The sequence below is a fragment of the Cavia porcellus genome, unplaced genomic scaffold (assembly GCF_034190915.1).
Source record: "Cavia porcellus strain 051 isolate PalLab524CR breed Dunkin Hartley unplaced genomic scaffold, mCavPor4.1 scaffold_7, whole genome shotgun sequence".
Taxonomy (NCBI): domain Eukaryota; kingdom Metazoa; phylum Chordata; class Mammalia; order Rodentia; family Caviidae; genus Cavia; species Cavia porcellus.
In genome coordinates this window covers 39,474,174-39,492,167 of record NW_026947490.1, presented here as the reverse complement: position 1 = coordinate 39,492,167, position 17,994 = coordinate 39,474,174, and the positions used below count along the sequence as shown (strand labels likewise).

General features: G+C 40.9%; 1 protein-coding gene and 1 pseudogene across 1 annotated transcript; both read left to right on the top strand.

The window, feature by feature from the left end:
• Positions 1 to 103: 103 nt before the first annotated feature.
• Rgs9bp (regulator of G protein signaling 9 binding protein) lies at positions 104 to 6,568 on the top strand. Its single transcript, XM_013149138.3, has one exon. It carries the CDS (start codon positions 498 to 500, stop codon positions 1,203 to 1,205), a length of 708 nt encoding a protein of 235 aa, XP_013004592.1. The 5' UTR covers positions 104 to 497; the 3' UTR covers positions 1,206 to 6,568.
• A 149-nt stretch (positions 6,569 to 6,717) lies between these two features.
• LOC134476933 (RING1 and YY1-binding protein-like) lies at positions 6,718 to 16,929 on the top strand (annotated as a pseudogene).
• Positions 16,930 to 17,994: the final 1,065 nt, after the last annotated feature.

Genomic DNA, 17,994 nt, shown 5'->3' with positions numbered 1-17,994 from the left:
CAGAGAAGGGAATAATAGCCTCACACGTGACCAAGCAGGGCCACGCCCACTCCAGGTCCCGGGGCATGTGAGCACCCAGCCAGACTGGCAGGGGTGGGCGGGTCCTTAGAAACCCGCCCCGGCTGCCCTTGTCAGCGGCTAAAGCAAGGAGCACGGCTGCTGGTTCTGGGGTTAGCACCACAGAAGGATGGGGCCCGCAGCCTGGGCTCAGCAGGGAGACACAGAGAAGGTTAGGGTCGCGCGGAGAGGTGGCGTGTGACCAAAGAGTGTCTGGAAAAATGGGCGAGCAGGTGAGCGGCAGCTAGAGCGACTCCCTCCCCGAGCCGGTCTTCCGTGGCGCACGTCGCGAATCCTTGGCTGGCTCGGTCGACGGCAGCTGCAACACTGAGTGAGTCGCCAGCCATGCAGAGCGTTGGGGACGCGCAAACCAACGCTGGCCTCAGCACCGGCAGTGTCCTGCCTCGCTGAGGTCGGAGGGGGCGCGGGAGCGCACTGCCATGGCCAGGGAGGAGAGCAAGGCGCTGCTGGACGCGCTCAACAAGACGACCGCGTGCTACCACCACTTGGTGCTGACGGTGGGCGGATCGGCGGACTCGCAAAACCTTCGGGGGGAACTGCAGAAGACGCGCCAAAAGGCACTGGAGCTGGCTGTGGCCGCCGGCGGCCGGCTGACGGTCGCGCTGCGCGACAAGGGTCTGGCCAGCGAGGAGCGCGCAGAGTTCGAGCGCCTTTGGGTGGCCTTTTCCGGCTGCCTGGACCTGCTGGAAGCCGACATGCAGCGCGCGTTGGCGCTGGGCGCCGCGTTCCCTCTGCACGCGCCCCGCCGGCCGCTGGTGCGCACGGGTGTGGCGGGCAGCTCCTCTGGGATAGCGGCTCGCGCCCTGAGCGCCCGCAGCCTGAGGCACGAGGCAGAAGGCGACTTCGACGTCGCAGATCTGCAGGAGTTGGAGCGAGAAGTCCTTCAGGTGGGCAAGATGATCAACGAAATGGAAATGAAAGTCAACGTGCCCCGCTGGACAGTGCAGGCCCGGCAGACGGCTGGCGCCGAACTCCTGTCCAGTGCCTGCGCCAGCGCCGTCTCGGCCGTGTCGCTATCTGAACGCGCGGGGCCCTGTGACCTGAGAAAGGCCCTGGCTGCAACGGTGTTCAGCGCGGTGCTGCTGGCGGCTGTGGCTCTAGCCTTGTGTGTAGCAAAGCTAAGCTGACCCACACCTGCTGGTCTTCATCACCGCCTCTCCCTCCGCGGAAACAAGACTCCGGATGGGCTTGAGTTCCAGGTTGTTAGAGGAGCGGCACTAAAACACTGTGTGTGTCGTGGGTACCCGCACATTTCATGCACACTCCCGCATACATAACACATGGCTTTTCTGTTGTTGGTCTGGGAGGAGTTAAATTTTCCCGGGCGGACAGAGCATTACAGCTAATGTTTGCAGGAGCTTTATTCTCTATTCATGGCAGATGGCCCACAATAACCCCAGATTTCGCTGTGTTACTGGGGCACCGTTACACGTAATCCTAATTTGTTGCCCCCAACCCTGCCAATGTCCTCCATTGTCTACATGTAACAGTTTGGGAAAGTGGGTGAGGTGGGAGGAAACCTGGAGGGCGCAGTGGTTTTGCTCTGTGTAGGTAGTTGTTCTGTTTCTTAGACAAGAAACAAATTGCAATAAGACATGAACAGTTTTTATTACCTTAATCCTGTGGGGCCTATGCTTAGAAGAGTGTGCAGCTAGAAGTTCATATAAAGTGCTTTCTGTGTGGTGCATTATTGTACTTCTTGGCAGAGTTTATCCACTAGTCACCAAAAGCAGCTACAGAGAGCTTTGAAGTTGGGAGATCTCCTATCACCATGTAGGGTCTGACCTTATTTAGGAAACCAAAGAAGACGGTTTAACGCTGTAGCAGGATTGTATCGGCTTCACACCCTTGGCCTGCAGAAAAGAGCCCTTCTTAGCCAGCCCAGGATGGGGGAAAGGAGTCAGGATGCTTTAGAGAGAACCACAAATAGGAATGGACGCTTTCTCCTTCACAGGGGCTTATTTTCATTCCACAACTAAACCAAAGTGTTTGATCCTCCTTTGAGGCAGGGCTGGAGAATCCTCTTTGGAGTATTTAATCCTGTCTATCCCCAGAATTTGCTTACTGGCCAATAGGAGAGATAGCTTTGAAGGGAGCTGTGTAGCTCCCTGACCCCTACTGTTCCCAAAGAGGGTAATGTGGCATTACTGGCCTACAGAGGTTTTGGCCAATCAGCTCTGAGACTGGGTTAGAATTTGTAACAGCTTTAACTTGGAATGTAAGAAGCTTTTTTTAGAAATCGGTAATCACCTGGAAGGAAAAAAAAATCACATCATGCACTGTCAAAGCCATTTTTTTTAAAATAAAGGACATTGGGCCACAAATTCATACGTGCCAATGAGTAAAACACAGAACTTAGGTTACTGAATATTCATCTGCATCTATTAAAATCTATATTCTTAAATATAGATTGAATATTGAGGTTGTAGCATAAACTGCTGGTGTGGATGACGGAAGTAAGTGGCCCTGACCAGTACATAAGGAAATGTGGAGAACACTTTTGGTCCCATTTGCCTGAGCAATGCTGCCCCCTTTTACTTGGAGTCCAGAGAGGGCTCTACCACATTCCTGAGGGAAGTGAGGCTGAGAAAATCGATGTACAAAACTTTCTAAAGATAATTCAGAACAAAAGAGACCTTAATTTGGCTGAAATTTGATGAAGGGCCTTTTTTCCTTTTGTACCCCAGAAGTGGGGAAGGGACCAGGTGGAGGGAACTGGCAGTTTTTCACAAGGGCATCTTGGAAAGCCAAGGGCCAGAATTAAATATTGTAGGGTTGCTGTCTGGGCACCCAGTCTTAAAGACCACTTTCTTTGCCCATTCCCTCTCTCCTTCAGCCTATAGATTCCTATTTGCATGTGTAAGGATCATGCTTTTTTAAAGGGGGTTTGGGTGTGGCTCACTGGTAAAATGCTTGCCTATTCTACAGAAGGCCCTCTTTTTGTAAAAAGGTAAATCAGATCTACAAGACTTTTGAAGCTGATCGGAGATTGTCTCAATACCAAAGGGATGGAGATGTAGCTCTGAGGGTTCAATTCCCTGAGCCACAAAAAAAGAAAGAAAGAGAGAGAGAAGGAAGGAAGGAAAGAAAGAAAGAAAGAAAAAGAAAGAAAGAAAGAAAGAAAAAGAAAAAACTTTGTTACAACATTTACTAATAAGGCGAGCTTCTTCTGCCTCACTATCTGGGTGAGTCTACATAAGGGCCACACTTGGTTTTCTTGCACTGCCTGCCCAGGATGTCTTTGGAGACAACACAGAAATACTTTAAACTTCACCTCCCACTCATGACGTGGAGTCTCTGATACCTTCTCCAAAGTCTCCTCTCTCATGCAAGAGAAAATGGGGCATTTATAACCCTGTGTTGAAAAATATCCCAAAAACCAAATCCCAGATATACTTCTAAAATTACAGTTTCTAGGATTTCAATCTTCTGTTCTTTTCAGGGTATTCTATTTATGAAAGAGTGATGTTCAGAACGGCCTATTTTTAAAAAACTCTCAGAAGGTAATCCACTGAGAACAAATGGGATAAATACATTTTCTTCTCGCTCTTTCCAGCTACTTGGCAGTTCCTAGAGTTTTAAATTTTACATGCAATCACATGTGTATCTGATTCTGAGGATTCTCTACCCAAGGAAATTAGTAAAAAAAATGTTGCAAAAAGAAAACGCTAATCACAGTAAACATACTCACTTGTGGACCTGTTACCCTACAAAAGTCTGAGTTTGAATATTTTAAGCATTAGGAATATTTGATATCCTTTGGAGTTATTATATCAACTGATAAAACTTCTATATGACACAAGCAAAATCACTTTCTGCCTTGTGCCATAAGCGGCTCTCTACCTAATATCCTTGCTTTCATTTCTATATATAATGCAAGAGATTGCTTTCTGATAGAAGCCTAATTCAATTTAGATGTTTGGTAGGGAAGTGATTGATTTTCCATGAATATTTGATATGGTCTTATACTGTGATATGGGCAATAGTAGAATATTTTAAATGCATTAGTTGACATTAAAAAGAAGTTGGCATGGCCAGGGACTTATTATAATATTTATAGCAGAAAAATACCTGGCTATTTTTTATATATTCTAAAAACCTATGTTTTTAAATGACACAAGGGAAAAACATTTTTGCTAAGTAAAAGATAAGAGCGTAAATGTCATGATTTGCCTACAGTTATACAGTATGTATAAAAGATGTGTGATATTTAATGACTAAAAAGGATGTGTGATGCTCTGATGAAAGAGACCAGTTTGCATGAGAACCCTGGTAATGCTGCTGCTCTTCTCCAGTGTTCACATTGATCCATTTTTAGCTACTTGGTCCTTTCTGAGATTGTGCTTCTGTGTTCTGTAGTGAATGCTTTGTAAGGGCGCAAGCCCCAGAGTGTGAGCCTGTGTGTCAGCCTGAGAAAAGAAGTGTTGTAGACTTCATCTCCAGTTCGTCTGAGGTATGCCTCTTTCCTCAGGGCTTAGCCAGCTGTGATGGGCAGGGAACTCTGCCTCTCTCCAGGTACCTCAACAAGACATTGACCTCCCTGTGCCTCAAATCCTTCATTTGTGAGTTGGGGTTCACAAATGACTGATTCACTCAAACATCCCTTTAGAGCTTAAAATGTTTAACGGAATGCAGTAAAGAAAGGATTATATGATTGATTGTTTGGCTTGGGGTTTGTTGCCTGTTAGCGTGGGTCCATACAGGAATGAAGTCTTACAGCTTAGTGATTATTGTCTAAAATTAATTTTTAAAGCATAACATTAAATTCTATATTAATTTTAAGAGAACTAACAAGTCTCACTTTGATTTTTTTTTTTTTTTGCACATCGGAATTAGTAAATGGACTTTAAAAAGCAAATGTGGGCTAGATGTAGTAGAACATTTCCATAATCTCAAAACTCAGGAGGCTGAGGCAGGAGGATCCTGAGTTCAAGCCCAATCTAATCTATCTCAAAAACCAATCACAACAACAAAAGCAAACGTGGGACTGGGGTTATAGCTTGTTGGTAGAGAACTAGCCTACCATGCTTAAGGGGCTGGCACCACAAAGAAAAAAATAGTAAATGTGTATATATGCTATTTATTTATAGTATTTAAATTAGATAAATAATTTAAATTCAGACTCTGAGTCCAAGTTATGTAAGTGGCCTGTGATGTGTGGTAATCAGGCTTCCTAAATGGATTCTGGGAAATTGTAGATAAAAATCCCCGTCACTTGTCACAAAGGCTGGAAGAATAATAGTATTCTGTAAGTTGGCTACCTCAAAACTGTAACTGCATTAGCTGCAGCAGTGGTTGCTTCTGTATGTGACATCAGAAATACAGTGGGATAAAAGGTTTCATGTCTACTCTTTGACATCTTATATTGACAGGTTATAGAATTTTTATTAACAAGTGAAAATTTGAAGATAATATGCAACATGTGTGACTTAGTGGGAAAAGGCACTCTCAAATGATTCAGTTATCAACTTGTAATGTTAAAATATTATCCTTAACTTTCCTCACATCTATTTGAATGAGTGAACATCCTGATCAACATATTTGTCCTTTATAGATTATATAACATGAAGAGATGTCCACAAAAACTCCCAGATCATAAAGCTCCAGGTCTGTTTCTACAATTTGATTACACTCAGCTTTTAATGCAGGAAGGAATCTAGGAGAAGTAGATCTCTGGTTGCAGTCATGACAAGCCAAAGTCATATTTCAAATACTATTTCTTCTGACTTTCAGAAACTGGCCAGGTGGAGAAGCTGTGGTCCTTTGTCTGTGAGGACAAAATACATTTCTCGTTTCTTTATTTTTCGTCTCATCCCATAGAGCAGTGGTGGCGAACCAAGGTACCCATGCCACAGCAAGCAAGCAGAGGCTGCTCTGTGATGACATCACAAGTTGAATGAGTTAGTTTTTTCCTAAATGAAAACCTCAGTATTCAAGTTTAATAGCAATGCTGGCACTTTGCAATAAATAAGTGGATTTGGGGTTGCAGCTTGGACACTTGCTCTCTACTAAAAGGTTCGCCATCACTGCCATAGAGGTCCCTGGTGTTTTCAGTTCAGTACTATGAAACGTTGGACATCCTCATTGTTTGGTGTTTTTGTTGAGAATTTGTAAATCATAGGACTGCGGACATATTATGTGATAGAATTCTGAATGGTAGAACTCTTGACTAGCATGCATGAATCCCTAGGTTTACTCCCCAGCACAGCAAAATGAAAACTTTAACACTTACATCACCAGTATATAAATAAACTAAGAGTGCTTCTGTTGTCAAATGTGTTTTTTTAAAGAGTCATTTTAATATTCTGGTGCTGGAAAGCAAAGTTGAGTGTCCCCTGCTTATATGTATGTGTTAGGTATGTGGAGAAGATTTATAAAGAAATATAGAGAAATGAAAATATTTGTTAAAGTGGTGGGATTATGAATGGTGTCTTTCAATATTTTAATTTCATGTTATATTGTTTTTACAATAAAATTTTGAATTATTTTATCATCTAGAAAATATTATTTAGTTATTAAAATTAAGGCAGGGGATGGTAGCAAATATATAATGCCAGTACTCTGGAATGCTGAAGCACAAGGATCACAATTTCAAACTCATCCTGGGAAATTTAGGAATTTAGTGAGGCCCTGTCTCAAACTGAAAAATAAAATTAAAAAAAAGTTCTAGAGATGCTAGAGATGTAACTCAGTGCGAAGGCACTAGGTTCAATCCCCAGTAGCACAAAAGTATATTTTATTTTATTTTTTTAAAGAATTATATTTTAGCAGTTTGAGTATCAAGTATAATTCCAGAACCTTCTCCCAAAAAGCAAAGCAAAATTCTTTAAAATATTACTCAAGAAATGAGAAGCATGTTTGACAATGTGCTACCACTGTTATTATTATTTAACATACTACATTAAAGGTCCTAAAAATTGAATGATAATGATGCAATTCATGACATAGTCAAGGACCACCATAGGGATAGGGAAACAGGCAGAATCCTGGGTCCTGATCTGCTGCTAATTAATAGCCTGATTTGCATTTTCTTCTTGGATGCTCAGGACTTAAATGCCATTTTTACAATGAACTGAGACAATAGCTAAGTTTCTCAACAAAGGCAGCATCTCCAAAATTGAGTCAAGAAGTCTAAAGTGAAGTCTAAAGTAAATTCTGCTAGATCACCAGTCTCCAGAGATCTTATAAAAACATCTGTCAGGTATCCTGCACAGTCATGGAACTCCTAGAACATGATCAGACAGGTTATTGACTCAAGGGCACATGAACCATTAACAGGAATGACATAAATACTGTATAGATTAGACCCCGACAAGTATGTAGTCTCCTATAGGGTAGAGATCATGTTGCAGACACAATGGCCCAACTTCCCTTGTAAACCCCTTAAAAACTCATAGCAAAAAAGCCTTCAGGACTCTCTCCCTGCTAGCAGGAATTCTACTTCCTTATCTTTATATCTTTTAAATAAATCTATTTACACTATGCCTCCTCCATTCATGATTTCATTCTTTGGCACTATGAACATGGCTCTGACATTCTGATATCATGTTTACTTTCCTACACTCTTCCACCTTTTGGCTTTCTGCTCAAGACAATATCAGGACCCCACTGGCCAATTAAAAATAATTTAGTACACACCAATCTTTAAGACTTGGAGAATAGATTTCATTGATACAGACTATATCAAAATCAATGCTTACAAGAGAAACATTTAATACAAGGTTTACAAATATGTAAGAATTTACAAGATTAGCTTATAGTGGCCGCCTACAGAGTTGAATGTGGAAGAGCTCTAAAGGTGTCTCTACACATTGGAGATCTGAAGAATCCAATTGAAGGCCTGGAGCTCACTGCAGTGTCCCATGCAAGTCTACATCAGGAGACTGAAGGGTCTGTGATGGAAGGCTGAAGATGATGTGCAAGGCAAAGGTTGGAACTCTTCCAAAGAACAGTGGTGAGCTGTCCCTTGTTTCCCTTTTATACCATTCAACTGACAAGCCACCTATAGGGCGGGTCTTTGGTCTTTAGTGCATCTTCTCAGCCGCATTCAGAACATGCTAATCCAATTTAATTGGGTGTTTCTTACTCAAGTTGATACAATTAACTATCTCACGGGCTGAACTGATTGAACAAAAAGTATCAACCCAGACTCACCTTAGTTTTCCTTGTCAGTTGATCCTTCTGCTGATGAGGGAGCAGGTGGATTACCATGAGTTCAAGGCCAGCCTAAACAGCATAGTGAGTTCAAGCCCAGTTTAACTACATAGTAAGACCCTGTCTCAAAAACAAACAAACAAATAATATGTAGATTCTTTTTTACTCCCTCGCTCAGCTCATCAAGAAAAGCAGTCATAATAGAGAAAGGAAGGCTGTTTCCTGTAACATTTGTGGCAAGTTAAAGGCAAGATAAATCTAAGGACTGGTGGGTGTGGAGAGCCTAGAGCACCAAGGGCAGAGATTGCTCCCTCACCAGCAGAAGCATCAGATTGGAAAGAAAAATTGAGATGAATCTGAGTTGACAATTTTTTTCCTGCTATAGACCTCTGGACTTAAAGCAAAATGCTCTACAATAAGGAGTTAGGAAGGCAACAATTTATTACACTAATAGACTGATGGGAATCTGTTCCAAATCACCAGCCCCAAGTCAGTTTAGAATTTGGTTTAGATTCATTTGCAAACAGGAAGTACAAGGCTGATAGCAAGTTATTACGTGATTGGTGACATCAATTAAGTCATATGTTGTCAGGCAGGCTCATTCTAAATAGATTTGCTTAAAAAGAAATTGTTTGCCATAAAACAGGAACATCCTGGGAAAGAGGGAGAAGGTTTTGAGCAGAGAAGATAGAGTTAAATGCATCCTGCACTGGGCCAGTCTGTTACAGACATGAAATGTTTGAAACAAGTTGTAAAAACTACATATATTCTAGGTAGGAAAACACAGACATTATAGCTGGGTGAAATCAGGTTGAGTTAGCGCATTATGTAGGAGAAGCAGCTGGACACAGACAGTCAAGGCTAACCAGGCTTCGCAGGTTATGTGACAGGCAGCATGAGCATAGTCACAGACCACTAATTGATTTTTAACTCCTGCTATAAAATGTGTATAAGTTTGCTATTCTTTAACTTTGTCCTTACAATCCAATCACTTTCCAAAGGTCTCACCTATGATCTCATGGGACGCTTAGGGAAAAGACTCATGCACATCTTTTTATGCAAATTACATTTAGTTTATATCTAAGATTCAACAAAATCCTAATAGCCCCAGCATTGCTGAAAAGTCGAAGTTCACAGTCTTTTCTGAGATTTAGGGCTAAGTCTTAGCTGTGAGCCCCAGTAAAAATGCAAAAGAAGTTTAACACTGGCAGCGTACAATGGCAGAGGACAAACACGCTCATTTCAAAAGGTAGGAATAGGGAAATAGAAAGGAACACAACTAAAGTAAGACAAAAACGCAGAAGAAAGAACAGCAAAATAGCTCCATGTCCACCACTCAGGGCAGGTTGTGGCAAAATTTGAATTCCAAAGAGCTTGAGAACCTGACCCTATGGCATTGCCAGTGGTTGTAACCTTCATGGCTTCTATCTCAGGTGGATTTGCTCACTGCTTGCATATTTTCTCAGCTGTTCCACATTCCTGGCTTCTCTACCTTCCTTGGTTCACCACTGTACTTTCAAGTTCACTTCCTCAGTCCTTTTAGGGCCTACTTGCCTAGTCTCCAAGGCCTTCTTGAAATGTGGAGGGAAGCTTCCATCCCCCTGCATCTCTTGTGTTCTGCTTGCCTGTAAAACTGGCACCAGACAGATGATGTCAAAGCCTGCTGCCTGCTCAAATTGTAGCCTAGAATTTTGCATTATGGCCACAGATGCCTCTGCATGCCCAGGTTGCTGAGCACCATAAACAGAATTCCAGGAATACACATTTCTATGCTTGGCATAGTGCCAAGGAGTTCTCTATTAAAACAGTCTTTCACTTTTGCTTTAACAAGAAAGGGTGGGATGTGTCCTATCATCTTGTTGTAAAGAACCTAGCTTCTTTAATGCTAATCTTTTCAGCAACCAGACTCTCCCCTTATTCAACTTTATAGGCCTGAACCTTGCTGGAGTTTCCTTTCTGGTGGAACTCAAAACTTGAAATCACTCAGTTGTGCTGTTTGCTCTTGGTTCTCAATATAGAGCTAGGTTCTTTATTCTCATTGTAGAGCTGGCTAAAAGCCACCAACAGTACCCATACTACAGCCTGAATATTGTGTTGCCTTGAAATTTCCTCTGCCAGATTAATTATTCTGCCGCCTTTAATCTCACTTTCCCACAAAGTTTCTGAACCTGAGCAAACCATAGATAAATTTTCTGCCACAACATAACACACATGATCTGGAGTCCATCTACCAGAGGAATCCTTCTTCCTCTTCCCAAATGGAACCTCCTGAGCCTGGTCTTTTCCATTTGCTTTTTTAAAAAATGTCAGCATTCTGATCTTCTGAGCTCTGACTAGACTCTCCCCTATCAAGTTCACCTTGCAGCATTCTATGGCTGCTTTTCTAGGCAATATCTCCAAAACTTTCCAAACTCCTCCTGTGGACCAGTTCTAGGAGCTTTTGAACCACATTGTCAGATAGCATCACAGAAACAACCTCATTTCTATGGTACCAAAAATAGGTCTTAATTACATCTCTATTCCTGGGACAAAAACTTGACACCCAGAACTAATGAAGGAGAGATTTTTTTTTTGGTCCACATTTCAGTTCATAGTTGATTGCCTCCGATACAGGATGGTGTGGCAGACTGACATGACATAGGAGAGGTGTTCATAACACGGTGGACAGGAAGCAGAGCATAATAATAAGGGAGGTGGCAAGAAGGAAAGTTTAACCTTCTAGGTGACTCCCACAGTGACTTCCCTCTTCCAACCAGGCCCTACCTCCAACAGCTAGTCAGCTATAATGCTCCCATAATCCAATCACCTCCTCAAGGTCCTCAAGGTGATTGTGGGAGGTTTTAGTGGGACATCTGCATATAAACCATAACAGCAGCTTAAGCCAACTTAGCCGTGATAATTGTCTCCAAGCTGAGATCATCTCTTCATGGCTAGTAGCCCTGAAAACTACATTCTCTTCCTTTTTTAAATTGAAAAACCTGACAAATAATGAATGACAGCAGTGAGTTTTAACTTGTTGCATTTGAGATTGAAATAAAGTCCACATGGAGCTAGGCAATCAGCAAAGTGATCTGTTCACAAAGTTTACTTTTCCCCTGTTCAGCATTATGCATATTCTAATAAATCAAGTGAGATCATTTCTTATTATGAAGATAGCCAGGAAAGATCATTAAAATAGAAAAATAAAGAGTCAAGTGTTTTAAGCCATGAAGTTTTAAGCAATGGTAGAACAGTTATCCACTCTCTTGTGACTCAGTAGCACATGGTCATTAGTAGTGCTGATAAGGAATGCTGGTGCTGTGCCATCCCACTGGGCAAACAGGAAGAGGAACTCAGAAGATGCTGGTAGGTTTGAAGATCAACAAACACTTGCATATTTTATAACCTTAGTCACTATGAACTATCCTTTCCTTTCCTGTCTCTTGCTCGTTTTTCCACAAGCACAGTTTTTTCATTCTTCATATTTTTCTAAACTTTAAAACTCTGTGATAGACATTCTAGATAATCCTTCTAGTTTACCGTGTGTCTTAGATTTTTTTTGTCTTTTTCATTTTTATCGGTACCGTGGATCGAACTCACGACCGCCTGCTTCAAGGCAGGTGCTTACGCCGCTGAGCTAAATCCCCAGCCCCGTGTCTTAGATTTTTCTGTTAGTGTTTTTGTCATAATAGTTATGCCTATAGACAATCAAGTTGATTGATTTTCTTTTATTATATCTAGATTTTCAGACAAAGATCATAGAGGAACTTGTTTTCTTCTAACATTTGGATGTTTTCTTTTTTTTATGCAAACCTCCAAGATGACCCTCAGTCCTCCTACCCATTTGGATTTTCACCATTTCACATTGAATAGAGTCCATCCCTACCACAATAGTATACTGCAGAAATGAAGAGGTGCAACTTTTGAAGCTAGGTTTTAAAAGGAATAATGGCTTTTCCCTTCTTGTCTCATGGATTGCTCTATTTGAGGAAAGTTTGCTGTGTCCAGCACAGCTTTTGAAACTCCAGAGTGGGGACAGTGGAGGATGAAGATAAACAAGAGCCAAGATGCAGAAAGTTGAGCCTCCTTTCCTGGTGGAAGAGAAAGAACCAGCCAACAACTATAGCACGTGTTTTTATCCACTTGGGAGTTAAAACCCTTTGTCTAGCAACTTGTGTGTCTGGCTTGTCTCAGGTGCTTCACGTTCTCAGAGCTGGAACAGCTTGTCCTTGTGGCTCACCTCGGAAGCTCCAAGTTCTCAGGGCTGGCCTTGATTTAACCCCACACTTGTGATCAATTTCCAGCTTCAGCTACACCTCACAGAAGTTAACTACCAATTTCTGAAGACATTCAAAGAGCCTCATGAAAAGACCTTAGTGGAAGGAATTGAGGCCTTTTGCCAACAGGGCAACTGGTGGCACCCCCAGTAAAACACATGCCAACCACAGTCAGACTCCCAGCCAAGATGCTCTTAAGCCTCCAATAAACAGAAACTATGAGACAATTAATGTGTGTTGTTTTAAGCCACCAAGTTTTGGAGTAATTTGTTAAGAATAATAGGTAAGGTCAGTCACTTAGTAGGCAGCAGTGGCCAAGACCAGTGTCCTCTGGAGACTGGCAGCAGCAGTGGTGGCAGCAGCCAGAGCTCAAGCCTGAGCCCCAAGGGCTTAGGAAGGGTGAGAGCATGCAGGGCAGAGAGGGGGGCTGGTCCACGAAGAGTGTCCAATGGCATTTCTCCTCAGAGCTATGGAGCTGGGGTGAGGCTGCAGTGGGACTGGGTACAGCCCATCCATGACCATGAGTGACAAGAAGAGCCCAACCAGGCCAAAAAGACAAGCAAAACCTGCAGCAGATGAAGGCTTTTGAGATCGTACCTTCAGAAATAGTGCCAAAGCCTTCAAATGCAGCATCTGTAAGGTAAGGAAAGGCACCCCCACCAGAAAACCTCAGATCAATTCTCAGCTGGCGGCACAAGAAGTGGCACAGCAGTATGCCACTCCACCACCCCCAAGGGAGGAGAAAGTTGAAAATCAAGATAAAGAAAACTAGAAAAAGATGAGGAAATTAGTCCTAATGTTACCAAGAAAAATACCGACAAAAAAAAACAAAACCAAAGACAGATATTCTGGAAAATCCTCCTAATGAAGCTAACTGTGTATACTGTTTGCAAATGCTTCAACGAAGACCAGCCAGACGAGTCACACCTCAAGATCCCAGCTGAAAATGTGGACCGGAGCACCACACAGCAGTTGGCAGTAACTGTGGGCAATGTCGCTGTCATTATCACAGACTTTAAGGAAAAACTCACTCTTCCTCTGATGCGGAATTCATATCCAGACTAAATGGAGACATGGCACAAGTAAAAATTTAGAAGGCAGCTTTATTACACCAGTGGGCTGACGGGAATCTCAGTTCCAAATCATCAGCTCTGTTTGGAGTTTAGTTTCCAGATCTTCATGTTGGGGAACACAAATTCACAGTGACTGGTTTTGCATATTTCCCTGTGGGATGAAAAGAAGGATTGGGATTGTTGGTACCACCCATCTGGTAAGATTGACTCTTCTAAGATGGAATCATGTATGCTTTCCTGAGTCATCAATTCATTTTTCTTTCTTACAACCCTATGGTTTATTTTACTCAGCAGAGGTTATCAACTACACATCAGTCCCAACATGGGGTCCTTCAGTGTGTGGACATTTCCCAGTTCCCAGGGAAGGGACTCCAGTGGCAAATGGCCAAGTTTCAGGGAAAGCTCAGATGGCAAGAGCAAATACACGTGAACTTTGTTTACATTGACAGAGAGATGGCTCAGGTGAACTGTGTCTCCATTTTGTTTTCACTTTTTACTGCTTTGCCCCCCCCCCAGAAATCAAAGACCACTAATACACTTCTACCTGTCATTTGAAAAATGTTTTGCTTCACTTTTATTTGGATTTGGGAATCTGCCTTGTATTTGACTTCTTTCTTCATATCCACTGAGTGCAGTGCTTCAGAGTCATTTCAAACATAAGAACTTGATGTTAACCTTCCTTTGTTTGATCTTACTTTAAGGACTCATGAGAGGACGAATAAGGTTAAAGACTCACAAGAGGGAGAATAAGGTAGTGAAGCATCACATTTTGTTGTTAAGAAAGTGGTTTGCTGATGCCCATTCTGGTTTGACTATTTTCTTCTTTTGAAATCCTGTAATGTTTCCAATGTTTAAGTTTTATTGGTTTTGTTCTGTACTGTTTTGTTCAATTTTATTATACCTAATGATATAGGCATTCATTTTAAGGAAGCAAGAGGCATTATTGTAATCATTGTTGATAAGATTGTATTCTGTTTTTACATCAAGTGCTATGTCTATCCTTTGTTTTGATTGACTGCTTTGCTTTGTCATATTTGGTTTTATTCTCTTCCAAAAAAAAGTAATAAGAACTTAGGGAGTAATAAAACTCAAAATGTGTAAATTTTGTTGTAAAAAAGAGAGGGAAAAAAAGTGCTCTAAAGGATACAACTGCAAATGTGTTCAGGTGTGTTAAGATAGATGACCATACTACTGAGTTGTTGTTGGATCACTGAACACAACTGTTTGCAGTCTCACTGTTTGAATGTCCACTTTATAAGCTTTAATCCTGTAATTTGAACAAATATTTCTAAGATGACAATATGTAATCTATTAACTAGTGATTTCTTACTGTTGTTTTTTTTTTTTTTTTTTTTTTTTTTTGTAATTCTGTATTACTTGTACTCTTATACTTTTTGGGTTTTTCCCCTTTAAAGAAAAAAAAAGAAAGAAAGTGGTTTGCTTATTAATTGAATTAACTTCTGTCTGTGGAGGCAACAAGAAAAAAATTAACAGCTTAAACTGAGTAGCCAACAGTAAAGCTTCCTTTCACATTTACATTAAAACCATTCTGTTGTCTACTAATTACTGTAATTTAAATTCTGTTCTTAAAAGGTCTAGATTTTAAAGTAATGCCATTTGTTCTTGTGGTCCTAAACTCAAATGCATGAACAATGTTCCCCCTTTTAAAGCTGTGCTTAGCCTTTTAAACACCTTTTAAAAGCATATTAATGAACTGAAGGAAATTAGTTACTCTCTACAAGCATCAGGATATATACTACTTAGTGATTTGACTATGACTTTTAAATCCACATTTTGGTATTGGGGGATATTGTAAAGACATTCCTTCTAAAGTTTTAATACTGCTTTTATTAAGGACCTCAGAGAGGGTAAATTAGTCAGCCATATTTATTTTCAGGGGTATAAGGAATTGCGAAGTTTTTAATGAACTTTTTAAAAAACTTAAATGCCACCAAACTTATGGGTTACAATGTTTTTTGAACCAAAAATTATTGGTGTGCACTTTATCCAGAAACACTATGTACTCTTCAAAATCAGTTTCATGTAAAATAATTAGACCCCTAGAGTAGCGGAACAACTAACTAATCAGCTACTCATACGTTGCTAGTTAACTCATTGCAAATGTTTTGATTTTTCAGTTTCGCCTTCATGATAAATTAAAGAACGGGGAAAGGTGAAGGAAGAGAAGGTAGACTACTACTGAACGGATGGGATAAACTTGCTTTTTGATAGGGGCTATATCTAGCAGTTACCTATGCAATCTGTCCTTTAGCTGTATTTGTTCTGTTGGGGTAGCAAAGTGGTAGGTATTTTTAGACTTTTAAGTTCTGAAATTGTTGACGCCTCTTAGGCATATACTCTGGAAATGGAATTCCTCTTTCTGCCTTTGCAGTTTCCCCTACATTTAGAAGGCAGTGCATAAAAACACTAGTGTAGGTTATAAAGATATATATTAAAAGACTTGTTACTTGGTATTCAGTAGCACAGGAAGCAAGTTTTAAAAAAGCAGTGTTACACTTGGAAGTTTCCATTTGTATTAATATAACACTCACACTCATGAGTGCACAGGCACACACAAGAGCTTACTTGACTTGTTTTGCTTGCTTGAGTCGTGCAATTTTTTAAAAAGGTAAAGGCATCTTGACATACCTAGAAAATGTTTTAATCAAAACATTTTTATTTCAACCTGAATATTTAAGAAATTGGCCAAAGCTTCTGTGTTTCATTCCATTAAGATGTTTTACCTGCCTTATCAAGACCATTTCAGTCTACTTTTTAAAGCTACCATGTCTTAAATTATTGAAAATTTATTAATCTGAATATATAATAACCTTTGCTGGTATGTAACCAAAAATGGCTTAAGAGCCAACATTTAGAGTATGACAATAGAGCTCAACAGCTTTTAATGCCCAAGTAGTTCTGTTCTTGGATGTGACTTATAACCCTAATTTACTGTGTAAAGATGGTTACATTATTTCCTTAGCTTTATTTGTTGGCGACAAATAGAGAATGCTTGTTAAGTACGTCAAACCTAATGTTATCTTCTGAATTTTTGTTAAAATGTATTATACAAGCTATATTTCCATTTTCCCAGAAAGGGCTTGTATAATGCTTTTGGAAGTTTCTGGCTCTGTAACATCTTTAGAGCTGATGGTCTGTTACGTTTGTTTTCTCTCATGCTATAGTGTCAGTTGGTGGTTTTGTGAACTGGTCAGAAATTCAAGGTTTTAAATGTTTTAGGGAAATTTATTTTGTGCACTGCTGTTTATCTAAAAATTAAAAGATGTTAGTATATTCCTGTTACTGGCATGTGCATGACTATGTTATTAGAAGCCACTTTTGTCATTTTCCTGCTTTACATAGAAATGTCTATGAACTCTGCTTGTAGTTTTTTCACAAATAAAATAATAAAATTAGAAAAAAGAGTAATAGGTAAGCAGTACATCCATAATATGAACATGGTATTTGTATTTCTTTTGATGTTCTTAGACTGTTCTTTGCTTCTGTTCTGATTCTCAGATACAGCTCAGGTAACTGAGGGTTACATGGTTACACACATAAACTGGCGTTGCACATCACCAAAGCCTCCTCAGACGTGGCAGTGTGTGTTTGGGAAATGGTTCTGCATTGGTTAAGATTCAGTTTCTGTACCCTATGACTTAATCAGTTCAGACAACAGTGACTGAGCCCCTGGGGCTTGATGTGGTGGCACAAGAGGCTGAGGCAGGAGGATTGCCATGAGTTCAAGGGTAGCCTGAACTACATAGTGAGTTCAAGGCCTGCCTGAACTATATAGTGAGAGCCTGTCTATCAAAACAAATAAACAAAAAAAGAGTGACCAGTCTCTGGAAAAGTTAGATTTTCTTTGTACAATTGGGTACAGGTGTAGGGGCTTATAGACAGGGTGCAGGAAAGCAGATAGGGAAGATTGAGGCTGAACTGATCTCTGGGAGCACAAAGAAAAACAGCAAGCTGTGCTACTTCAGGAACATGCAGGTATGGTGGCATGTTGTAGATTCTAAGGACGAGTCAATGGAGCTGATATCTGGTTGTTTACCTGGGCATACACTATAGATAAGAGGGGCAAATGAATCTTCTTCTACCTTAATTGCTTGTTTCCAAGTCCGAGACAATAAAAGCAAGGTGAGTCAAATGATCAGGACTCCTTGTCAAACAGAGGCAAGAGCCCCCTGGTGCTTCTTTTTAAATTAATTCTGTGTCTCTTTGTTTTTAATTCTTGTTCATCCTCTGATTAGCAACAACCTTGTAGGTATTCCAAGCAGGCATGATTTCTTACAAGTGGTACCTGAACATGGACCAGACAAGGGGAAGTCTGCCTGGGGGAAAGTTGTAGTAAGTCAGTGGTGGGGAGTTCCACAGCAAAGAGGAGCTGGCCAAAAGGGAAACAGGCAAATGAGAAAAGAAAAAGGAAC